The sequence below is a fragment of the Erythranthe guttata genome, chromosome 2 (assembly GCF_056151865.1).
Source record: "Erythranthe guttata isolate IM_541 chromosome 2, IM_541, whole genome shotgun sequence".
In the NCBI taxonomy this organism is placed as follows: Eukaryota; Viridiplantae; Streptophyta; class Magnoliopsida; order Lamiales; family Phrymaceae; genus Erythranthe; species Erythranthe guttata.
In genome coordinates, this window is record NC_142534.1 from 13,282,876 (window position 1) to 13,307,334 (window position 24,459).

At 37.6% G+C, this 24,459-nt stretch overlaps 4 protein-coding genes across 6 annotated transcripts; 2 read left to right on the top strand and 2 right to left on the bottom strand.

The window, feature by feature from the left end:
* Positions 1 to 1,816: 1,816 nt before the first annotated feature.
* On the bottom strand, positions 1,817 to 2,566 carry LOC105957013 (uncharacterized). The gene has a single exon (XM_012980923.1). It carries the CDS (start codon positions 2,564 to 2,566, stop codon positions 1,817 to 1,819), a length of 750 nt encoding a protein of 249 aa, XP_012836377.1.
* A 1,043-nt stretch (positions 2,567 to 3,609) lies between these two features.
* LOC105957012 (SNF2 domain-containing protein CLASSY 4) lies at positions 3,610 to 8,479 on the top strand. Of its 2 annotated transcripts, none has more exons than XM_012980922.2 (4): positions 3,610 to 3,872; positions 4,236 to 6,072; positions 6,172 to 6,324; positions 6,567 to 8,479. In XM_012980922.2, the coding sequence occupies exons 2-4, from the start codon at positions 4,243 to 4,245 to the stop codon at positions 8,427 to 8,429; spliced, it is 3,846 nt and encodes a 1,281-aa protein (XP_012836376.2). In that variant the 5' UTR covers positions 3,610 to 3,872; positions 4,236 to 4,242; the 3' UTR covers positions 8,430 to 8,479. The 2 variants fall into 2 exon arrangements, with proteins under 2 accessions (XP_012836376.2, XP_088667748.1); XM_088811622.1 differs by having other exon boundaries at positions 3,794 to 3,964.
* A 5,064-nt stretch (positions 8,480 to 13,543) lies between these two features.
* On the top strand, positions 13,544 to 17,807 carry LOC105957066 (SNF2 domain-containing protein CLASSY 3). Its single transcript, XM_012980985.2, has 4 exons — positions 13,544 to 13,926; positions 14,178 to 15,448; positions 15,530 to 15,682; positions 15,762 to 17,807. Exons 2-4 carry the CDS (start codon positions 14,183 to 14,185, stop codon positions 17,688 to 17,690), a joined length of 3,348 nt encoding a protein of 1,115 aa, XP_012836439.2. The 5' UTR covers positions 13,544 to 13,926; positions 14,178 to 14,182; the 3' UTR covers positions 17,691 to 17,807.
* A 170-nt stretch (positions 17,808 to 17,977) lies between these two features.
* Positions 17,978 to 23,829, bottom strand: LOC105957067 (uncharacterized). Of its 2 annotated transcripts, none has more exons than XM_012980986.2 (9): positions 23,561 to 23,829; positions 21,558 to 23,221; positions 21,201 to 21,427; positions 20,775 to 21,107; positions 19,761 to 20,007; positions 19,281 to 19,409; positions 18,979 to 19,194; positions 18,771 to 18,894; positions 17,978 to 18,510 (listed from the first exon to the last, which is right to left on the bottom strand). In XM_012980986.2, exons 2-9 carry the CDS (start codon positions 23,106 to 23,108, stop codon positions 18,266 to 18,268), a joined length of 3,072 nt encoding a protein of 1,023 aa, XP_012836440.1. In that variant the 5' UTR covers positions 23,109 to 23,221; positions 23,561 to 23,829; the 3' UTR covers positions 17,978 to 18,265. The 2 variants fall into 2 exon arrangements, with proteins under 2 accessions (XP_012836440.1, XP_012836441.1); XM_012980987.2 differs by having other exon boundaries at positions 21,558 to 23,132; positions 23,561 to 23,749.
* Between the last annotated feature and the right edge of the window lie 630 nt (positions 23,830 to 24,459).

The window sequence follows — 24,459 nt, forward strand, 5'->3', positions numbered from 1 at the left end:
CACCGAGAATATTATAAGTGAAGACAAAAGGGAATATTAGAAAATAAAAAGTGATTTTCCTTGGGTTTCTTTTCTCCTAAAGTGAATATATATATACTTAATATTTTCCTTGGATTTTCCTTGGGTTTCTTTTCTCCTAAAGTGAATATATAGTGTAGGGATATTTTTCCCCCTCATTTCATGGGTGGCATTGGTCAAATACTTAATACTTAGATTGATAATTATACTTAATACTTAGATTGATAATTGTACACATTTTAATGAAACTATTGATTGAAACATGTATGTGTGTACCGATGGCTAGTACGTACCCTCTCCGCTTCAAAATAAACGTCATTTTGGGTTGCTGCGTGCATTGAGAAAATCAATTAAGTACTTGAAAATCAATTAAATAGTACGTGAATCATAACAAAAAAATTACTAGACTATCAATAATAATTTCTTTTCAATTAATTAAGAGTTATAAAAGGATATAATTGAAAAAAAAATTCATAAAAAGCAATTCAAATTTCAAAGGGACAAATATTTTGGAATATAGTAGTATCAAATTCAATCTATATTTTTTCACAAATAAATTAAGCCAACTTTTACGTTCAGAAGTACATTTTCCTAGTTCTTATTCAAATGCAAAATTATGGGCACCTGCTTTGGGGGCGGTACCAGGATTTTTCGGTAGGAGGGGTCGAAAACTTTGAAGAGTTAATAAAAATATGGCGGGGGTTTGGGGGCAGCGCCCCCAAAATTTTTTAGGATATTTTTGTGAAGAAAACCAACACAAATAACTAATGAGTAATAGATATTGTTGTCAAAACAATATTTATAAACTTATATAAAATAAATTGTAATATAGTATAATTTAGTTGAATAAGTAAAAGTGTTTAAAAAAATAAAATCTTGAAATACATAAAAAATTGATAGGTTGAAAACTTTAAACATTGGGAAGAAAGAAAAACAATACTTTCTTTTTTATGTTATATTATTTTTTTATCATAAGCTTTAATAGAGATTTTTTTTTTTTTTTTCAAGAGAACGACACCCGATGAGGGTGGGGGGTTAGGCTTGACCCCCTACCTGTTTATAAAACAAAATTTAAGAAGTATATAATGAGTTTCGCTCAAATTGCTACTGCCCAACATATGGCTAATAATAGCAATTGACAAACAAAAGATAATAGGTAACTAACAAAACGTTAAGAAAACGGGCAAAACAGGTGGCCCAAATAATAAAAAGGACGGGGTGGGAATGATCATAGAAGGTCGGGGAAGACCAAGGTAGACCGTTCGCCTCACCACAACAGCCGAGGCCACTTACACTTTCGCCAAAAATGGGCGAAACAGGTATAACGGCTGCGAAATGTGTGGCACCATTCGGCAAACAGTCTAGTCTTGATAGACCCAAACAATCCATAATCACCCCAACCCTTCCTAACATGTAAAGTTCACGAAAATTCCTAAATTGCCAATAATATAAAAACGTGGAATGCATGGCACCTATGTGCGAGACTGTCGTCGAAAGGATGGATATCCAAGCTGGTCCATCCGAATCATCTGCTGAATAGGTCGGGGAAGTTCCGCTGTTGTGAAGGTACGAGCCAACTCGGTCTGACACCCCAAGTTAGCTAATGCATCAGCTACTTTATTGCCCTCCCGGTAGATATGTGTAATCCTGTACTCCAAAGTAGAAAGAGAGTTCCGGATCGCCGTGAGAGAACTCAAGCTTTAATAGAGATTAGGGATTGAGATTGTGAAAAATATTTTATAGGATAAATTAAAATAGAAAGTTAATTTTTTTTTTAAGGCAAATAAAAATACTTTTATTAAATAAACTTCTCCCGGTTATGAGGAAGAATAGAATCTTCCATCATATCTATTACATTTTGTTGAACAAGAGAGTGAGCTAAAGGATTCCCATCTCTTTTAACAAATGAAAAGGAACATGTAACAAATGTTTTGCTGATCGACAAACACTCAGAAATAATAGCCACCAACGACTCCATACCATCTACTCCCCGATGAAGAGCATTTATCACCTCGAGACTATCAACTTCAATCATAATTTTTCTCCATCCTCGGTCAATAGCTACTATCATGGCGTGTAAAGCTGCTCGGGCCTCTCCATCTGCTATCTTTGGTCTACCTTGAAGCTTACGAATACTCCACCAGACACACTGGTTATTATGATTCCGCGCCACCATAGCTACTTGGAAGTATTTTTTTCCCCGAGGAAAACCTGCATCAAAATTGATTTTGATAATTTCAGCCGGCGGCGGCGACCACTTGGAAGCGGCAGCTCTATGTGTACCAGAATGAGCCTCACATATAGAAGCCCTACGATATTCATCAAGAAAATTCGTGCTCCATCCAACAATATCATTCTTCACACATTTTAAACCCTCGAATAATTCAACATTACGAAAATACCATATTCTCCAACATACTGTAGCAGCCAATTCAAAAGCCTCTCGACTTAGGTTTATATGAAGATAGCACAGCCAGGCACTAAAGTTGGGAAAATTAATGTTCGCATCTTGCAAACAGAATGTGAGATCTCCCCAAATGTCACTCATTTCACTACATTTCATAATGTGAAGCGTGGATTCATAATCAGCCCCGCATCGGTTGCACAAAGGGTTTGGAGCAATTTTTTGTCGAAACAATTTTGTGTTCGTCGGTAGAATATCAGAGCAAGCTCGCCAGAGAAAAACTCAGAACTTTTGGGGGCACTTTTGAATCCTAAATAAATTTCCATTTTTTGTGGTGAAAACCACTGCCATTTGCTCCAGAAAGTTAAATTTAAAAGTTGAAAATAATAATTTATTTTTTAATGTGGGCCATATATAAATATTTGTAAATAAAAAATCAATATATGATAGTAGATAAAAGTTAATATGTGTATATATCCAACCAATATCTATAAGTATTAGTATATAAAAGTAGTAAAACAAAAAAAATCTGGGGGACAAATGCTCCCCATTGCCCCATAGAAGTTCCGCCAGTGCACCTCATTAAGGTAATATTAAATTATGAAAAAAAATCATTCATGTTTGAGTAAATAGTATCACCTATTCCATATAGGTATTATCTTTTACGCAATGAACTATGGGTTTTTTAGTGAGAAGGATTTTTTCGTAATTTGACGTAACATTATGGTGTGGCCGTTAATTGGCCAAATTATTTTATTAGCATTGAAATCTGTGTATTCAAGAACGTCATATCATATCAGAGGTGTTTTTTCTTTTAAATTCAGATAAACCATAATTGCAATTTGCACGTCATGTACACACAGAGTTCGTGGGAGGGGAATCATTTCTATTTGGGAAAATAACCTATACATCAAAATTAATACCTTCATAAATTATTTTGTCTCCCTGAGGTATAATCTAATTACGAAAAAACCCCTTTTTTTGGAAAAAAATTACATCTAGCCCCCTGCGGTTTGTAAACTTTTGTATATCCAACCCCTGCAAAAGAGCGTTAATGTAAGAAATCTACAAATTACGAGGGGTGGATGTAATTATAGAAACATAAGGGGTTTTTTTATAAATAAACCTTACTTCAGGGGTGACTTAAATCTACCCTAAATTATTTATGTATGGCCTTCTTTTTTTTCATCTTTTGTGTGGGACAAATGACAAATCACATTCCAAATTTCCCTTTTGGAAACAAAAGACAAATTGAAATCGTCAAAAAAGAAAAAAGAAAAAAAAAAAACTTTCTTTGCAGTTGACGACTCTTCCTCTTCTGACCTCTTTCTCTCTCTTCTCTCTCTCTCTCTCTCTCTCTCACTCTACTGCATAAGACGACTGTTTCTTCTTTGTTGTTTGTGTAAGAAGAAAAAAGACAGACCAAGAAGATTCCGCCGAGTTCTTGCAGGTGTATGTATAGCTTTGTGTGAACTCTTTCTTGGCCATATATATATATATATATATATATATATATATATATATGATCATTATTCCCCTTTGGTAAGGCTGGCAACATTTTTACTAATGATATTATACTTGTGCGCATTATTTGCGTGTGTGTGTGTTGTGTGAGTGCGTGTGCCGTGTGCGTGCGGTTCTTGTTGTTTCTCTGTGTGTGTGTGTGTGTGTGTTGGTGTTTCTGGTAAAAAGGGGCAAGATTTTCTTGATGATCAAGATTTTATTTTGAGTAGTGATATATATATATATATATGCATTTTATTTTGGAGTCCTAACTCCTAATAATATAAAAATAAATGTGGTTGAATTGCAGATATAAAATGAGGCCAAGAACTAGAAGTCAATGGGATGAGCACTACAGCAATTTGAACAATAATAAGAAGAAGAGTAATATTAGTACTACTGCTAGTAGTAGTGGTGGAGTTAGCCGGAGAAGCAATCGCCTCCGAAATTCCGTTAATTCCGAGCCTATAAATAATATCGATCAAGATTGTATCTTCATTTGCGAAGAGAGTACGACCTCGTTTGATCGGGACAAAGTAAGTAATTTGAGTGATATAAATAAGAAGAAGTGTAGTACTACTAGTGGTGTTGATTTGGAGGAGCCTATAAGTAATATGGATCAAGATTTCATTATAATTAGTGAGAAGAATAGTAGTGAAGATAATTATGTAAGTAATTCCGAGAAAAGATCAAGCGGAAGAAGGACTAGAAATTCGGCCTCGTTCGATCGGGATTTTCGGGGGAAAAATATAGTAAATGTGAGTGATAGTGACAATGTTTCGCATAGTGACGATGATGATGATGTGATTGAATATTTGGGGGAAAAGCTTTTCGGTAATGGCTCTACTTCGAAATTTTCGACAGAAAAATCGAGATCAGAATCGGATTCCAAGGCGGGAAATCAAGATGACGGGATTTACTATTTTATTACAAAGAGAGATAACGGCGGGAACAACAGTTTGGATAGAAGCAAGGATGTCGATTTAGGGAATAATAGTTCGAGTGACGATTCGGATAAGTCGCTTGGTGATTCGTCTTTGTCCGAAGACGAATCGACTAGTGACGATGAAGAATCTTTGGATGATGATTACAAAGTGGACGAGTCAACGGATTCTGAACTGTCGGATGATTCACACTACGGCGTTGATGAAAACGAGAATCGAACCGAGGGAGAAGAGGAGAACTCCTTGAGTACGATTGACAGCAAGAGAGAGAAAGACGACGAGAGTGACGAGGGCGATAACCGTGGGAGTCGTTGTTCTAGAAGAATCTCTAAAGAGGGACGAGAGAAAGATGTGATCTTTATCGATGCCGTGGAGAAATCTCCGATAAAAAAAAGTATCAGTCAGAACAAAGAAAATGATGATGTCATCGTTGAGGGCTGTCGTGCAATTACCCGTAGTAAGACAAATGCTAATGATCGGAAAAATGAGGCTGCGGTGATTAGCAATGAAAGTGAGAACGAGAGGTTTTCTCCCAGCATCGGAAATGGCGTTGGTTCCTCGACAGAAAAATTGAATAAGTTGAAGAAGAGAAAAGTTTCGATTTTCGAAGATTCCGATACGGCGAATGAAAACGCGGATATTAGTACAACTTCGGTAAATAATCTTCCATCTTATAGCTGTGGCGTTGGAGAAAATGATGATGTCATCGTTGAGGGCTGTCATGCAATTACCCGTAGTAGAAGTCGTAGTAATAAGACAAGTGCTAATAATCCGGGAAACGAGGATCTGGGGATCAGCATCGACAATATTGAGGAGGAGATGCGTTGTCCAGGCATCGACGAATCGAATAAGAGTGGTTTGAAGAAGACCAGAGCTTCGATTTTCGAAGATTCTGACAAAGCAAATGACAAAGATTCCGAGTCTCCGAACAATGAAGTTTCCGGAAAGAAGAAGAATCGCGCGGAAAGAAACATTGAATTAGTCAAGATTTTGGTGGAGTCGATTAATTTATTCAAGGGGCAAAACCGTCCGATCGAAGAGAGTGGTTTTATTCCACGAGAAAGACTTCCGACGAGGTTCCGGTTTGAGGATGAGGTGGAGCCCACCGTAGAGAAATCGGAGTGGGAGAAAGAGATGGATTCACTATTCCATGATCTTGAATTGGGGCTTCGTGGATTAGACACGGAGCACGATTCGTCTGAGGTACGTACATTTTAAACTGTAGATGATTAAGTAGATCGATTAGCCCGATTTTGTTTCATTAATTAAAGTCGATGTATTAACACATTTGCTAATCTTTAGATGGAAAATGATGATGTGGAGGATATCGATACGAGTCTGGCAGCATGTTGTCGTAGAGGAGAGCATCAGCCGATTCTTGATGAACAGATTGGAATCGTTTGTAAATACTGTGCTGCTCTGATTTTGCATATAAAATACGTCCTGCCACCTTTCGTAAGTACTACGTACACTCGATCGCCAACTTTGCCTTTTTTTTTTTACGGCGATTGTCGTTAGATAGTTATGTTTGCTACATCTATACGATGATTCGAAGAATTAAATGCGAACGTAATAGTGTCGATTTTATTATTATTAATTTCTTTTTGTGGAGATTCTTGGTAATCATGGTTATATCATATGTTGTCTCGTTTGTTTCTTTTAATGTTTTATCATCGTAAATTATGCTGTTTTTGTAGTACACTCCACCACCGAGGAAACGAGATAGGAAAGATATCGACGTCGATTCGCCGAACTCCGACACCAATCAAATTCATTTTCAAGACTCCGCCTATCATGGAGCAGCTCCTCCCGATTCCACCAGCAGCCCTGCCGCCAAAGGTGGCGGCACCACCGTGTGGGATTTGATCCCGGGAGTTGAAAACGAGATGTACCCGCACCAAAGAGAGGGATTCGAGTTCATATGGAGGAACATAGCTGGCTGCATCGCCCTCGACAAGCTGCAGAAGCAGCCACTCACCGACAGCAGCGGCAAAGGCTGCATCATCTCGCACGCGCCTGGCACCGGCAAAACGAGACTGACGATAGTGTTTCTCGCCTCGTTTCTGAAGCTTTACCCCAACTGCCGCCCCGTCATCATCGCCCCCAAAGGGATGCTCCTCGCTTGGGAATCGGAATTCGTCAAGTGGAAAGTCGACATTCCCTTCCACAACATGAACAAGGAGGACATGTCGGAAAACGAGAAAGCATTCGCCTTCGAAATCATCGCACGACTTAGCGGCGGCGGTGGCGGCGGTGGATTTAGCAGGGAACAAGTTCGGTGGCTGAAGCTGTGTCGGTGGATGCAAGGCGGCAGCATACTAGGAATCAGCTACCAACTGTTCGAAAAACTCGCCGGAGAAAATCGAGAAGGCGACGAAAACAAAAACGAGAAAATGAGGGAGATTCTTCTTCAATACACAGACCTATTAGTGCTCGACGAAGGCCACACACCCCGAAACAAGCAGAGCCGAATATGGAAGGCACTCACGAAAGTCTCGACGAAAAGATGCATTATTTTATCCGGTACGCCTTTCCAGAACAATCTCACCGAGCTCTACAACACCCTCTGCCTCGTGAATCCAAATATCTCGCCCTCTTGGTGTGGAAATAGCAAAAAGACGAGCGTCGTCGATAGAAAGAAATGGAAAGCGATGCTCGACCCGTTCGTCCACATCCACAAAGGGACCATACTCGAGGAAAGTCTACCCGGACTGATGAACACGCTCGTCTTCTTGCACCCGACCGAGCTCCAGAAGAACCTTCTAGAAGCTTCCGCAAAAGAACGCAAGATATTCGCCCGTATCCGCCTTGTGTCGATGGTGTCCGTCCACCCCTCGCTCTTCCCGGAGAAGAGAAGATCCGTCGCTCAGAAGAACATTCTAGAAGACATCGAATCGGATTTCGAAGCCGGGGTCAAAACGAAGTTCGTCGTGAAGCTAATACACTTGGCCGAAGCGTTGAACGAACGTGTCCTGATCTTCAGCCAGTACATAGATCCGTTAGTGTTCATCAAGAACACGATCAAGTCTCGTTTCTCGTGGAACGAAGGGAGAGAGATACTATACATGGACGGTCAACTAGACGAGAGACAAAGGCAAGACTCAATATCGTCGTTCAACGACGAGCGGAGCGGGGCGAAGGTGCTGCTTGCGTCGGAGAGGGCTTGCTCGGAGGGGATTAATCTGGTGGGGGCGTCGAGGGTGGTGTTGCTCGATACGGTGTGGAACCCTTCGGTCGAGAAGCAGGCGATTAGTAGGGCTTACAGGATTGGTCAGAAGAAGGTTGTGTACGTGTACCGTTTGTTTACGTCGGGGACGGAGGTTCGGCAGTATTCGCAGCAGGCGTATAAGGAGAGGATTTCGGAGATGATATTTGCTGACGTGGATGATGACGACGTGGATGGTAGAGAGATGAAGAAGAAGAAGGAGATGGTGCATGAAGATAAAGTGTTGGATGCTATGATTGGGATTGAGGGTTTTGGAGATATGTTTGAGAAGATTATACATCAGCCTAAGGAATCTGATCTCATTCAGTTGTTTGGTTTGGTTGATTGTAACTGAATTAACTGCTAAAGCAGAAAATATTTAAATAATATTTTCACTTTAATGTTCATGTTGTTTCCATTTTGTTTCTTGTGTTTTCAATTATTTGGACTTAATAATATAATTTATTAGACATTTTTTTTTTTTTTGTGTAAATATTACCAAATCACAACAAATTATGATAAATACTAATTATAAATATATACTATAATTAAATAATTAGAAGGAAAAAAAATATTATAAAATTGTTGAATATGGATTAAAGATGCTTTAAGAGTACAATGAATGAAAGGGAAACTGAAAGCACGAGGAGGTCAATCTAGAAAAAGAAAAATTTTGACGTTTGAGACAAACAGTTACGTTTGACGGAAAAACTCTCGGAAGCTACCCTATCAACCACAAGGAGGTTATGTACTTATATTACAAGAAGCACGATGGAATCATCTGCAAAAGCTTGTAAGTACAGGGGGTAAATGCTATTTACCCATTTTTTTTATAGACGTTTTTTTTTTTTTTTTTTTAATTATGGAGGAATTGAAGTAAGAAAGAATTGGTTTTTGTTTTATTTATGATTTTTATGTTACCGTATATGGAATGAAAAATGAATTGGAATTTTCGAATTCCGGCAATTCTAGTATGATTTTTTTGATTTTTTCAAAATAATTTTTAGTTTTTATTCTGATTTCGACAGTCTTGATTTCCAATCTTTAAAAATGATTGAAATGGAACTAGACTTCATATTATATTTCGAATTTTTTGATTTTATTATAATTTTCAAAAACTTTTTTTTTTTTTAAATTACACTTATAATATTAATATTATTATTTTATAATATTAATATTATTATGTATTTTATATGATAGGATACTATAAAGATGGAGGTTGAGAATTCCACCGATTCCGATAAAAAAAAATCGGTTTATGACAAATGTTTTTATTCCAATTTCCAAAATTTTGATTTTTGTCTTAAACAGAATTTGAAAAAAAAAGGATTTTTCCTATATTATTAAATTTAATTTGATATGTTCGATTTACACACCATATTCCACACCAACAAAGAATATCTGTAAGGGGCCCTGATATTTCACCTTTTGGTACAAGGGAATACCTGTAGGTTAAAATTAGACTGGCAATAATTTAATAAGTTTCTTTCTAAAAAAATATGTTCTCAAATGTGAAATTCTAATTACAGTTTCGTCCAAAGAAAAATAAAAAAATGTAAAATCACATTTTTTTATTCCCCCATAATATAAATTATAATGATATTTATAAGCGCAATTTCAGAAAAAAATGAAACTTTTGGAATTATTTGAAAATTTCAAATTGAATTGAAAATAAAAATTCCATTACTATAATAAATATTTTTTTTGAGTGACAACATTAATTTTCACATTTGAAAAAGAAAAAAAATTGTCGCTATGGCTGTAACTAATTGACTATCACTAATACATGTATTAAAAAAAAAAATAGATCATCACCTCTATTATTGACAATAAAAAAAACGATTAAGTGACAATGATATACCTAATTGGGCCGACCAATGGACCCCCAATTTATTTAATAACTGGGCCCACTATACGAAAACCCAAACACCTTCAAAATTAAGTTTGGGCCCAACGAAGTAAACCCAACCCAATCAACAACATATAAATAGATGTTTTTACTCATTTATTAATGTACGTTCTATTATTCACAAGTAATCTAGAGTATTATTCTCTCTACCATCTCCACGATCCATACATCTGACTTGAGCGTCCGGATGGGTTTCCGCCGGATCAACCCGGCTTAGTTCACGTGCGTTCATTTCGCAGGGACCTCAGGGTCATCAAATTGCTAAGCTACTGATCCGCTTTGCTCTCCTAGCTCATTTTCTACACTACTCCAGGTGATCTAAGTAAGACAACAAAATGAGCTATTAGTATTGTCACTTAATATATGTATTTAGTAACATATCATTAAACCCATTTTTTCTTGTAGTGTATTCTAATTCTGAGCAAAAAAAATAAAAATCCAAAAATCAAAACTTTCAAAATTCAAATAAAAATTATTGTTCCAAAATCAATTTTCTTAGAATTTGAATAAGCGAAATTCAGAAATTATGTTCAAATTTACACATACGCCTCAATGGAGGAATTTCCAAAGTTTAAATTTTCATCTTCAATGGAGGAATTAAATTGGTAGTTATTTTGATATTCAACTTCCGAAGATGCAAATATGCATCCGGGAAAAAGAGGTATCAAAACATTAACTATCTTACAAACCAATCATGAATTGACATGTGTCAAATGTTTGATGATTCATTTAATGCTTACGGTTGAAGTAAATGAGTATCAAAATAATAAAACGAGCATCAAATTAATATTTGATGCATGGTAGTTAATCTCACGATATACCGCGATATATATCGTGATACGGTATGGTTCCAATCAAAACGATATAACTCGGGTTATGTATCGCTTATTGATAAATACCGCGAGATGTCGTATTGTATCGCCGTATCACGATACAATACGATGTTTACAATATTAGCCGACAATTAAAAAACATGAAAAAAACCAGATAATTAACAAACATGAAAAAAAAAAAGCGAGAAAAAAGAAGAAACGCAATCAACTGCTCTGAAAAATGGATTTGAACAAGTTTCTTCAATATCCTAACCCTACTTCACACTTTTCTCTTCAATCTTTTCACTAATCCTTACAATATCGCAACCATCGAATAATTTTACAAATTAGGTATTCAAATTTGAACTTAATGTCCATTTGGCTAAAACTTATTTTAAACAGCTGATAAACTCTTACATCTGATAATTAAGATGTTTTAAGAGCTGATAAGTTGTTACGTCTTGTTTTTAGAATGTATTTTTTCAAGTGTCAAGCTATTTTTACTCATTATAAGATATTAAATAAATAGACGGGGTAAATGTACTTTTTAAAAAACTCCATCAACTTATATTTTAATTTTTTAAGATCTTTTAAAAAAAAAATACCTAACTCATTGGAAGAGATTAGAAGCTCTTAACCATCTTATTAACATTTTATAAACCTAGCCAAACACCCTCTTAGATAATGTTATTTGATGCACAATTATGATTTTGGTCATATTTTATAATAAGATGTTGAAACTTGAATTTATATCTATTTTGAAATGAGTATGTTAACTTAAAAGTATTAAATTTTACATGTTTATAATATTTTTATAATTTAGATATATATTTTTTACTATTTTAATAGTTGGTTAAGTATCTTACGATACGATATGATAACGGTACATAACAAGATGTGGAGCAAAACGATACAGAAATTTTTACGATCCAATAACCATGATTTGATTTGATGATTCATTTTAATACTTTGCCATTAGAGTTGCTGAGTTAAATGCAAACCCCCCCCCCCGTGTTAATTCTAAAAACCAAAAACCCCCCTGGGATAAAAAAATTGACAAAAACCGCCCCGATAAGTGTTCAAACAAGCATACTCGACCCATTTTTATTTTATTCGTTGACCGATCGTGAAAAGACGAATAAACCCTCGGATAAATCTGTCCAACCTCTAAAATTTTATGAACCAAATGAAGTTTTTAAAATTGTCAATTCAGTCCCTAATAGTTTCAATTAAGCCCTCTTCCCAAATAAAAAAAAAAACACACAGACACACATTACACACACTGTAATTTCAATTCTCTGGGCACATCACCTCACCCCACCCCTCCCCACCACTGCCGTCGCCGGCTCCGTTCGTGAACTGAAACCCTCTCTGGCAATTGCTTCTCAACCCCTATCAATAACGAATTCCCTCTCAAATCAAAATTTCTTACAAAATTATTCCAAGAAAAAAAAATCCAAAGTTATGATCTACAATTTCGACACCATTACACGTCGTCCGACAACAATAAACCTTCTTCTCTCCTCAACAAAACAATCACTACGTTCCAGATTTCTCAACCCATTTTCTCGGGGCCACCCATTTCTTCGATTTTCCCAAAAATGAAGTAGACCTCCAGTTATGCATTCATATTTTGCCATTGTCGTGGTTATGGTACTAATTTTTTTGAGGTTTCCAGCGAACCGGCGGCCTTGGCAGGAGGGGAGGTGGTGGTGGTAGGGCATATTGGAGGAAGAAGATGATGAGGTATCCGTGGGGGTGGGGCATTTTGGAGGAAGAAGACGATGAAGTGGTTTTTTATGCCAATTTCTTTTTTCTTTTCTTTTTTAATTTGTTTAAATATAATTAATATTTTTTCATTTTATTTGTTTAAATATACATATTATTAAAAAAATCATGAGTAGTTTAATTGTTTAATGACTGTTGATTTAGAAGGGCAATTCTGTCCTTTCATGCACAAAATATACAAAAATCGCACAAGTAATCGCACACACAACGAGTGAATGATACGCACAGAGGTTGGGGGGTGTATGGCTTTGACTATTGATTACAGGGGAGTTTGTGCCACTTTTTTTATCCCAGGGGTTTTTTTGGTCTTTAGGATTAGCACAGGGGGAGTTTTTGCATTTAACTCTAGAGTTGCTCTTATAAGATTTAGGGTAAATTGCGGCTACCCCTAAGGTATGGTTAAATTACAAAAACCCTCTCTTGTTCGGATATTACAACCCCTCAACTATGAATATTGTTACACATTCATCCTTATGTGTCAAAATTCAACAGAATCTTCCAGATTCCGTAAAATATTCTCCAATTTATACTCGTTTTGTACAAAAATATAGTCTCAGATGCACACAATCTGATATTTACAAGTCAATAAACACATCTTATGATCATCTTATTTCAAAATGGAACTCGAATGGATTAAAAATAATACAAATTGGAGAATATTTCATATAATCTAGAAGATTCCACTAAATTTGACACTACCTTTGCAAACATGTAAAAAGATTCATACTTGAGGGGTGATTATAATTACCCAGACAAGAGCGATTTTTTCGTAATTTAAGATTTAAAATAAGGTGAAGATATATATGTTTGAACAACAAATCTTAGGATTGAAATTATAATCTACTAACCATATATAATTAACCAAAAAATGAAGGTCATATATCATCTACCTAGTAATTTCATGGGAAGGAATCATAAATCATTAAAATATATATATTTGTAGTTGTTGATGTAATAAATGTTATGTATGGTCTTCTTCTTCTTGATTGATTGTCATCTTTTTCAATGCGTCTTCGTTTGGACAAATCACAATCCATCGTTCTGACAACTCTTCATCTTCTCTCTCTCTCTCTCTCTCTCTCTTGTTTCTCTTTCTAGATCTCTCTCTCTCTCTCTCTCCCTCCTGTTTATATTATTATATAGTATCTATGTCACGGAGAAGAAAACGAATGTTGTCACATTCCAACAACACTCTTTCGTCTTTATATATCACTCTCTCCTGCACTGCACTAAAAGCTGACTAGTCAACTCCTCCGGTTGCTTCTTCCTTGTTTTTTTTTTTTTGTAATAAAAAAATAATAAACACCAAGATTCCGGCGACGGCGAGTTCTGCCGGACTTCTGGTAAACATTTCTTTCTTCATGATACATACATTGCATGTCAGTCGAACAAGTGTGAGTGATGCGTGTGATTTTTGTGTGTGTGTGTGTTTAATTTTTGGGTTATGATATATATGGGCTTTTGATTTAGAGACGAAATGTGTATTTTAAAATGTGATTGCAGATGATCAAGATTTAATTTTGAGTAGATACATGCAATTTTTTGAGTTCTAATATATATATATATATATATGTATGTGGGCTTTGTTTTGCAGATGAAATGAGGCCAAGAACAAGAAGGCAATGGGATGACCATTACAAGAATTTGTACAATGAAAAGAAGAGAGCTAATGTAGAGAGTAGTACTAGTGGTGGAGTTCGCAGGCGGAGAGACGAACGGGTCGGAAATGCCGTTGATTCGGAGGAGCCTATAAATAATTATATGGATCAAGATTTTATTATAATTGGTGAGAAGAATAGTACCGAAGATAATTATGTAACTAGTTCCGAGAAAAGATCGAGCCGAAGAAGGACTAGAAATTCGGCCTCGTTTGATCGGGGTTTAGGGGGGAAAAACAAAGCAAATACGAATAAGGACAGCTATGAAAATGATGATGTGGTTGAGTATTTGGGGGGAAATATTTTCTCGAGTGGCTCCAGTTCGAAATTTGGGCCCGAGTTGGGTAATAATAATGTCGATGTAGACAATTCGAGCAAGAGTTCAGACAATGCGGATTATAAGTCGCTTGATTTGTCTTTGTCTGAAGATGAAGATGATGGAGATGAAGAATCTTCTGATGAAGATTATAAAGTGGATAAAATACCGTCGCCTGCTGAGTCATCGGATGATGCGTCGTCAAATTACGACACTGAAGATGAAGTGATGATTATCGAACAAGAGACGAAATCTCCGGACAACGAAAGTGAACCCGAGCAAAAAAGTGATCGTCACAACAAGAAAAGTGCTCGTAATCGGAAAAAAGAGGATGTTGTAATTATCAATGACGATGACGAAAAAAGAAATATTGGTGCAAGATTAAGTAGAGTCCATAAACCACGTTTAATTGATACGAGCAATGAAGTCAGCGAAAAATCGAACGATGGCGGTTTAAAGAAGAGAAAAGCTTTGATTTTAGAAGATTCTGACAAGGGAAATGACAAAGATGACGCTACAACTTCGGTAAAGCATCTTTTTCGACCGAGACCAGTTTCCAAGTCTCCGAACAATGAATGTTTCGAAAGTGGTAAATCTTGGAGTAAGTGGGGTCCGCCATGCTCGGAGAAAGTGGCTAAGATCGGAAAGAAGCAAAGAAATATTGAATTGATCAACATTTTGGTGGAATCGATTAATTTATTCAAGGAGCAAAAAAGTCCGATCGAAGAGAGCCGTTTCGCTGCACAAGAAAAACTTCCGATGAGGTTCCGGTTCGAGGATGAGGTGGAGCCCACCGTAGAGAAATCGGAATGGGAGAAAGATATGGATTCACTATTCCATGATCTCGAATTGGGGCTTCGTGGATTTGAGATCGACCACATTTCTTCTAAGGTACATTTTTGTTTTCTTAAATGTCGAGTGTTGATTTGTTTAATTAACCTCTCGATTAACACGTTTTTGCTAATCTTTAAGACGGAAAATGACGATGTTGTGGAGATTGATACGAGTCCAGCGGCTTGTTGTCGTAGAGGGGAGCATCAGCTTATTCTCGAGGACGAAATCGGAATTGTTTGTAAATATTGCGCTGCCGTAATTTTGGAAATCAAATATGTATTACCGCCGTTTGTAAGTACACAAAAAATGTTGATTGTCTTGTTTGCTTGGTTAATGTTGTTGCATTGTAAACAGTGCTGCTGTTTTGTAGTACACGGCACCATCCAGGAAACGGGACAGGAGAGAATATTCCGAAGAATATTCTCCAAACTCCAAAACCGATCGGCAAATCCAATTTCAAGACGCCGCCTATAAAGAAGCAGCTCCGGATTCCATCGGCACTCGTGGCACGGTGTGGGATTTAATCCCAGGAGTAGAGAACGAGATGTACCCTCACCAAAGAGAGGGCTTCGAGTTCATATGGAGGAACATCGCTGGCGGCACCAGCCTCTGCAACCTGCAGCAGCCGCTCACCGACACTGGCGGCAAAGGGTGCATCATCTCCCACGCGCCTGGAACCGGCAAGACGAGACTGACGATAGTGTTTCTCGCCACATTTTTGAAGCTCTACCCAAACTGCCGCCCAGTCATCATCGCGCCGAAAGGGATGCTCCTCACATGGGAAACAGAATTCGTCAAGTGGAAAGTCAACATCCCGTTCCACAACATGAACAAGGAGGAGCTGTCGGAAAACGAAAACGAATTTGCCGCCAAAATATGCGCGCAGCTTGGCGGCGGCGGCGGAATTAGCAAGGAACACGTTCGGTGGGTGAAGCTGTGTAAGTGGATGCAAGGGAGGAGCATATTAGGAATCAGCTACCAACTGTTCGAAAAACTTGTCGGAGTAAAAACCCAAAAAGGCGACAAAAACAAGAACAAAAACAAGAACAAAAACGAGAACGAAAACGAGAAAATGAGAGAGTTCCTTCTAGAATATCCAGGGCTATTAGTGCTCGACGAAGGGCACACCCCTCGAAACCAGCAAAGCCTCATATGGAAGGCACTCACGAAAGTCTCAACGAAAAGATGCATTATTTTATCCGGTACGCCTTTTCAGAACAATCTCACCGAGCTATACAACACGCTCTGCCTCGTGAATCCAAGTATCGCGAATCAGGGGAATTGGTGTGGAAATAGCAAAAAAACTCGGGGGCGGCCCCCCAAGAGTGCCGACCGTAAGGAGTGGACGAATTTGGGTAAGAATACGGACGATGGATTGAAGAAGCTTAAAATGATGCTCGATCCGTTTGTTCATGTACACAGAGGGACCATACTTGAGGAGAGTTTGCCTGGATTGAGGGACACGATCGTCTTTTTGCACCCGACCGAACTTCAGAAGAACCTTCTAGAAACTTGCGCCCAAGAACGGCGCATATTCCACCGTACCAACCTCGTGTCAATGGTCTCGGTCCACCCGTCGCTCTTCCCGGAGGAGAAGAGAAGGTCCGTTGCTCAGAAGAACGTTCTAGAAGAGATCGAATCGGATATCGAAGCGGGAGTGAAACTGAAGTTCGTCATGAAGTTAATATACTTGGCCGATGCTTTAGGCGAACGGGTTTTGATCTTCAGCCAGTACATACATCCGTTAGTGTTCATCAAGAAGCAAATCAAGTCGCACTTTTCTTGGAACGAAGGTCGAGAGATACTATACATGGACGGACAGCTGGACGAGAGACAAAGGCAAGATTCGATATCGTCGTTCAACGACGAGAGGAGCGAGGCGAAGGTGCTGCTTGCTTCGTTGAGGGCTTGTTCGGAGGGGATAAATCTGGTGGGTGCGTCGAGGGTGGTGTTGCTCGATACGGTGTGGAACCCTTCGGTCGAGAAGCAGGCGATTAGTAGGGCGTATAGGATTGGTCAGAAGAGGGTTGTTTATGTGTACCGTTTGTTTACGTCGGGGACTGAGGTTCGGCAGTATTCGCAGCAGGCGTATAAGGAGAGGATTTCGCAGCTCATATTTGCTGACGTGGACGATGATGGAGAAATTTGTCGGAGTGATAAGTCGAAGATGGTGAATGAGGATAAAGTGTTGGATGCTATGGCTGGGATTGAGGGGTTTGGAGATATATTTGAGAAAATTATACATCAGCCTAAGGAATCTGATCTCATTCAGATGTTTGGTTTGGTTGATTGTAACTGAATTAACTGCTAAATTAACTGCTACTCTGTGTGTGTGTGTGTGTTTGTGTGTTCAATTAGTGCAATTTCTTTTGTGACTCATGAATTGTAAGAATGTAATTTACCTACATTTCGGTTTCGGTTTCAGCTTCGAGACAAACCACGAAACGTGTGCAAACAATTTCAACAAATAAATCAAGTAAAACTATCGACGACAAATGCCGATGTTTCTTCGGTTAGTGTGCAACACACAACATTGAAGTTGTAAAAACAAACCTCAATTGCTTTGTGCAGAAAAAAAAAATGTGGTTATCTCTCAACCATATTAGCACATAAACAAACCTCTTGTACATATACAAGATATCGTCACAAAATCGAAAACAAAGTATCCCTTTTTCAGACAACAACACTCGAATCGAAGTTCATTGGTCAATGACAACATTGACTTCAGAGAGTGAGTACGTACGTTTATTCCTCACAAAAAAACTTTGCCAAACAAATGTCGAAATCGAGTGAAAATACTCGCAGACAAAACGGTAGAGATGGATAGGTTATCAATAACTTCAATCTCGATTTTTATCATGAAATTGATTGGTTTCAGGCTGTGTGGGATAAATTGATTGGTTCAGGCTGTGTGGCTTTGTGGACTATTTCGTTTTGCTCTTTCGTATGGACCATGTAAAAGCCAGTCGCAGTAGCGGCGGAAGGGGCACGGCCCACATACTTGATGTCGTCCACATTGCCTCGTTTCAGAGCTTTCATTGCAGTGCCAAGACGAGGAGCGATATAGCTGTATGCTCCCATGTTCATTGGCTCTTCTTGACACCAAACGATCTCTGCATCTGAAATAATCGCACAAAAGAAAACGGCAAATCTTAGTTCACCTAATTATATATATATATATATATATATATATATATATATATATATATATATATATATATATATATATATATATATATATATATATATATATATATAATATATATATATATATATATATATATATATATATATATATATATATATATATATATATATATCTTTTTTTTACATTGTGAGAAATATTAAAAAAAAAAAAGGGCCGATTTCGAAGACATACTTGGGTATCTCTTAAGTTCACGTTGGACGAGATCGTATGGGAAGGGGCAAAGCTGCTCCACCCTACAGATTGCAACATCCTTTGCATCAGCTTTTTTCCTCTGTTCGTCAAGCTCGTAGTATAGCTGCAAATAACAAGCAAAACTGAATTGAATATAAAAAGAAATGAACGAGAGAAATTTATAAGGCAAGAAGAAAGTGTTTGGCACCTTTCCAGAGCAAAGGACGAGGCGTCTAATACCCTCTTCGAGATCAGAGTGGAGATTTTGATCCTTAATAAGGCGTTTAAATCTGGTTCCTTGTTTGTCGAAACCGGGATGCCCTTCAACATCGTCGAACTCGGATAAGTTAGATTTGCAGTCCTTGTGACGGAGTAAGTTCTTTGGTGCCATCACAATTAGAGGTTTCCGGAATTCCCTATGTATCTGCGACGTAAAATTTTATAATGTTAGAAAGTTTGCTTGTCGATAACAACACACGGCTTTGGCTGAGTTAAATTAAATAAACTAACCTGGCGGCGCAAAACATGGAAATAATTCGCAGGGGTGGTTACGTTCACCACCTGCCAATTGCATTCCTGAATCTGTGTCCTGAGGGTCGAATCCATCTCCGGGATAACGAAGGGATTATCGTCACTCATCTGCAATAGAACAAGAAAGGTCAATTTTATATTCCTCGAAATAACAAGAAATCAAATTGAGATATCTTGAAACATTAAAGGAAAATCAGAAAGTCAAAACGGAAAACGGAAATAAAGAAGAAAAATACAACAACAACCTAACAAGATTCTTTGTTAGAATTAAACATTAAAGATCGCCTATAGTTTATAACGCGGCCAAAATAGCAGACACCAAAACAGAAAAAAGAAATACTAAAAAGGCGTTAAGAAAGTCAATCGACACTTGTACTGCAATCAGAGATGTACGTACGTGCAAATACAAGATAATCTCAACTGGATAAGATGCAAGCATAATCGAGAAATGAGCAGTACCTGAAGGAAACGTTCCATGCGTGCACTAGAGTGTTCTGGGCCTTGACCATCGTATCCATGTGGTAGGAGAACGACTAATCCAGTTTGACGAAGCCATTTGGCCTCACCGCTGCTCAGAAATTGGTCGAACATGACCTGAGCCCCATTGGCAAAATCACCAAACTGAGCTTCCCACAGTATCAGCGAATTGGGATTTTCCATCGAGTAACCTAATTCGAATCCCAAAACTCCAAATTCTGAAAGAGAGCTGCATAAGACCAAATAATTATCAGATAACTTATTCATTGTCTATACAAAATTTTTAAAATCGAGTTAAATTTTTTTTTATCAGATAACTTATTCATTGTCGAAAGAATAATTAAAACATAAAAAGCGACCAGATCAGCCAATTCATCGTCATGCATGACTAACGAATTCAACCTTGCCTCCATAGCAAATAGCTTTAAGCAAATTAACCAATGCAAAAGTAACATTAAAATGAAATTAAAGCTGAAGGCAGCACCTTTTTATTATAATTCCAAGTATTAAATAATAAACAAGTAATGGATTATCCCCCTTCTGAAGATTTTTTTCAAGAAATCTAAGGGAAGTGATTATCAAATTAAACAATCCATGTTATTCCAGGAACAAACTTCTCTGATAGATTCCTTCAATCTAGAGGAACAAGGAGTGCATTTCTCACAAGTTTCCCTCAGAAAATCTAAACTCGTGAAACGTTTTCCTCAAAAGGAATGATCCCTTTCTAAAATCTGCAAAGGGAACTATTAATTTGATGGGTTTTATGTATTTGAGAAATTGAGCTTTGATCAAGGAGAATACATGACAAATACAGCAAAATCTTAAGCAATAAAAATGTATTCAAACTAAACAATATCATTTAGAATGCTTTTAGACTTAAATATTTGGGTAATTAAGATCAACACACCAGCATCGGTAGTCCAGTAGAAACGAAAACACCAAAGCACAAAAAATAAAAGGGGCAGAAGGAGAAGCAGATATAGTAACAGATATTACCTGTTACTCACGGTAAACATCTCTTCATCTTGGTTCATAATAACATGATCTAAGGGGCAGTATCTTTCACCAGTTTCCTGATCGTGAAGAACCGAATGTCTATGGCTGAAAGTACCTCTCTCGACATCCTGCCCACTCAACCTAACATGATTTCCCTCCACAAGCAACGTTGCAAACGCGAGTGATTCAGCTACTGCCCAGTCAATACCCTCCCCTGACTCGATCATTTTCGCACGGTCTTCAAAAATCCTCTTAACTGCTCTATGAGGTTTAAAAGTTTCTGGAAGAGTTGTGATAGCCTTGCCAACATTCTTCAAAATCTCTGGTTTAACCCTGCAAAAAAATAAAAATAAAAATAAAAAACCGGTTCTCTAAACTTCAATGAACGGTACATGACTAAATGATATGAAATGAGTTAGACATTACCCAGTATTACGGATACGTGAAAGTTGTTCGGGAGACTTGAAACCAGCCCAGTAAGCTGAAAGCCAGTCCCTTCTTTTAGGCACATAATCTTTGCTGGCCAGAAATTCTTCATTGAGAATCGAAAGGACTTTGCTGTTTATCTTATCAATTTCTTCTTTTGTGACCTGACCAGATTCTAGAAGTTTCTTTTGGTAAATCTCAGCTGCCGAAGGATGATTCCTTATAACCTATAAAACCAGTCAAGAAGTTAAAAGCTTCAACAGCTTGCAGAAAATGGACGGAAACCAAATATTACACAAAACTAAAGGAGAATAAAAAAAATATTATAAAGCAGAAAAGGAAATACACAGCACATACCTTGTACATTTTAGGTTGAGTGAAGGATGGCTCATCAATTTCGTTATGCCCAAATCGACGATAGCATACGATATCAACCACAACATCAGTATGAAACGTCTGACGCCACTCTGCAGCAAGTTCACAGGCATGAACAACAGCCTCCACGTCATCACCATTGACATGGAAAATAGGAGCACTTAGAGCTTTGGCAACATCGGTACAATATTGGGAAGATCTTCCAGCTGTTGGGTCAGTGGTGAAAGCCACTTGATTGTTCACAACAATGTGAATGGTCCCACCAGTAGTGTAATTCGGCAGAGCACTAAGATGCAAGGTCTCGTACACGACACCTTGTCCGGCAAAACTACCATCACCGTGGATTAAAATACCCATATTCTTTGTTCTGTCGACGTCGTTAGAGTAATACTGTTTGGCTCTGGTTTTTCCAACCACGAGTGGGTCCACTGCTTCTAAATGACTAGGATTTGCAACCAAAGACAAGTGAATTCTCTTACCCCCTCTCGTCGGACGATCGTAAGAAGTTCCCAGGTGATACTTGACATCACCAGTTCCGGTGTAAAGGCCGACCTCATCCACGGGTTTCGTGCCACCACTAAACTCGCTAAATATCTGCCTTAGAGGTTTCCTTACAACATTGCCCAAAACATTCAATCTTCCCCTGTGCGACATTCCAATGACTATGCTCTCTACCCCGAGATCTGCTGACCTGTCAAACATCTCCTTCATACCAGGAATCAATGTCTCGCAACCTTCAAGCCCAAACCTTTTGGCTGCAGTCCATTTGGCTGCCAAGAAGTTCTCGAATTGGGTACTCCAAATAAGCCGGTCGAGAATCACCTCACGCCGATCTCGACTATATTGAGTTGATGTTGGAGTCTCGATTTTGTCTCTCAACCAGTTACACTTTTCGTGATCGGCAATGTGCATGTACTCAAAGCCAATGTTCCCACAATAAGCCTGCTCTAGCCTCGTCAATATTGCCCTTAAAGTTTGCACAGGACGGTTCTCGGACAAGAAACCAGACAATCTCCAGACACCAACAAAGAATTCTCTATCGAGATCAGCTTCTGAAAATCCATAAAGCCCTGGATCTAGATCATCGGGGATGGTCCTTTCTTCCAAGCCGAGTGGATCTATCTTGGCCTTCATGTGACCATAAACCTGGTAAGCTCTCACAAGCAACAACAGACGCATACTTTCTTGAATCGTTTGACCCGAAATTCCGGGAGATGTGGTGGCCTGGCCCACAAAGTTTCTGAAGAAATTGTCCCATGATTCGTCCACGCTATTGGGATCTTGCTCCCAAGCTCTCTGCAGCTCCTCGAGATAAACGCTGCTCGTGCCATCCAAGAAACTATCGGTCAATCTAGAGAGTGGAACAGGACGAGGAACCGGTGCAGATTGAGCCTTTGACCTAAAAACTGTTGTCTGAAAGCATCGGCTCTGTGCAGGTGAACCCGTTGCTCGTGCTACATAAGAACCAGATTGCGTTAAAGTTCGCTTAACAGCAAGCTTCGCCACACGAGACCCGGCTCTAAACCACACCATTGCTATTCAACCGAATCCGAGAAACTACGACCACAGCAGAAAAAAGAAATTCAACACTTCCCAAACGAAATTACGCGCTACGAACTGTCATTATATCTCCCAAACACCATACCCTAATCAAACAAAAGAAAATGCAATGAAAACCAAATAATTAATAAAAAACAAAAATCAACGTAATACGATACAGAGTAAACATCAATTAATGCAATACACCCATGGGCATTCAACCAAAACCAAATCAATTTAACATAAAGCTAGAACAAATCAAGAACAGTTGATATTCTGCGAATAAATTAAGGAAATTGACAAAACAAATCGAGCCCATTTAACATGAAAATGCAGAAGAAAGCAGCTCAGCAACAAAATATTACCGATAAAAAAATAAATTGTTGCAGCAATTCGTTACGACAATATCTAAAATCAAATTTGGAGGAGAATAAATGGTACAATACCTAAGAAAAAGATGGCGTATGGTCGGAATTAAACCCTAATCGCGGTGACCTATTTCTTGGGTTTTCGTTTACTTTTCTCCAACTGATGTTTCATTTCCCACTCTTTAAAAAGACAGCCTTTCTGTATTTGATAAGCCAAAATTCCCAATTTTTATTAAAGGAAAAGGCAATTATTCCAATTATTTACTTATTAAACAAGAAACCAAAATCCAATATTTATTAAATAAAATGGCAAATATCTAATTTATTTATTAAAGAAAAAGGCAAAATCCAATATATTAAAGAAAAAGGAAAAATTAATTTATTAGAAATCAATAAATATTTTATTTATAGATGAATCATAATTAATAACTATTTTATAATTAATTAAACCAATTATCATTTCCTAAAAATAATAAATACTAAATTCAAGCAACTAGTTAAAATAAATGACATTATTATTTTTTACCTTTCCTCAAATTGTGCTATTTACTAAACTTTGTGTCACTTGAAAAAATAGTAATATTGAGAAAACAACAAAAACTCATACTTAACAAGGAAAAAGGGTAACTATTTATTTTTATGTCTTGTATTATACTACACTTGATCAAAATGTAATGGCCAATTTTCAAAATTTAACCTTCACATAATTACACACATACGTGAATATTCGCACGTAAAATGTGTATGAATCTATACAAATGTAAAATTGACCAAAACAGATAATAAGGGTAAATTATAACCGCCCCCTTAAAGTAAGGTCTATTTACGAAAAAAAAAATAATAACTCTCATTTTTTTCATAATTGCATCCACCCCAGCAATTTGTAGATTTCTTACATTAACACGGTTTTGTAGGAGGGAGGATATAAGAAATTATAAACTACGAGGGACTGGATGTATTCTAAAAAATAAGGGTTG

Excerpts from the sequence above, each read along its gene's own strand:
- LOC105957013 (XM_012980923.1), bottom strand. The coding sequence starts at position 2,566 with ATGAGTGACATTTGGGGAGATCTCACATTCTGTTTGCAAGATGCGAAC.
- LOC105957012 (XM_012980922.2), top strand. The coding sequence starts at position 4,243 with ATGAGGCCAAGAACTAGAAGTCAATGGGATGAGCACTACAGCAATTTG. Across the intron at positions 6,073-6,171 it reads CGGAGCACGATTCGTCTGAG|ATGGAAAATGATGATGTGGA; the intron begins GTACGTACATTT and ends GCTAATCTTTAG. Across the intron at positions 6,325-6,566 it reads AATACGTCCTGCCACCTTTC|TACACTCCACCACCGAGGAA; the intron begins GTAAGTACTACG and ends CTGTTTTTGTAG.
- LOC105957066 (XM_012980985.2), top strand. The coding sequence starts at position 14,183 with ATGAGGCCAAGAACAAGAAGGCAATGGGATGACCATTACAAGAATTTG. Across the intron at positions 15,449-15,529 it reads TCGACCACATTTCTTCTAAG|ACGGAAAATGACGATGTTGT; the intron begins GTACATTTTTGT and ends CTAATCTTTAAG. Across the intron at positions 15,683-15,761 it reads AATATGTATTACCGCCGTTT|TACACGGCACCATCCAGGAA; the intron begins GTAAGTACACAA and ends GCTGTTTTGTAG.
- LOC105957067 (XM_012980986.2), bottom strand. The coding sequence starts at position 23,108 with ATGGTGTGGTTTAGAGCCGGGTCTCGTGTGGCGAAGCTTGCTGTTAAG. Across the intron at positions 21,428-21,557 it reads CTCAACCTAAAATGTACAAG|GTTATAAGGAATCATCCTTC; the intron begins GTATGTGCTGTG and ends CTGGTTTTATAG. Across the intron at positions 21,108-21,200 it reads TCACGTATCCGTAATACTGG|GGTTAAACCAGAGATTTTGA; the intron begins GTAATGTCTAAC and ends ATTTTTTTGCAG.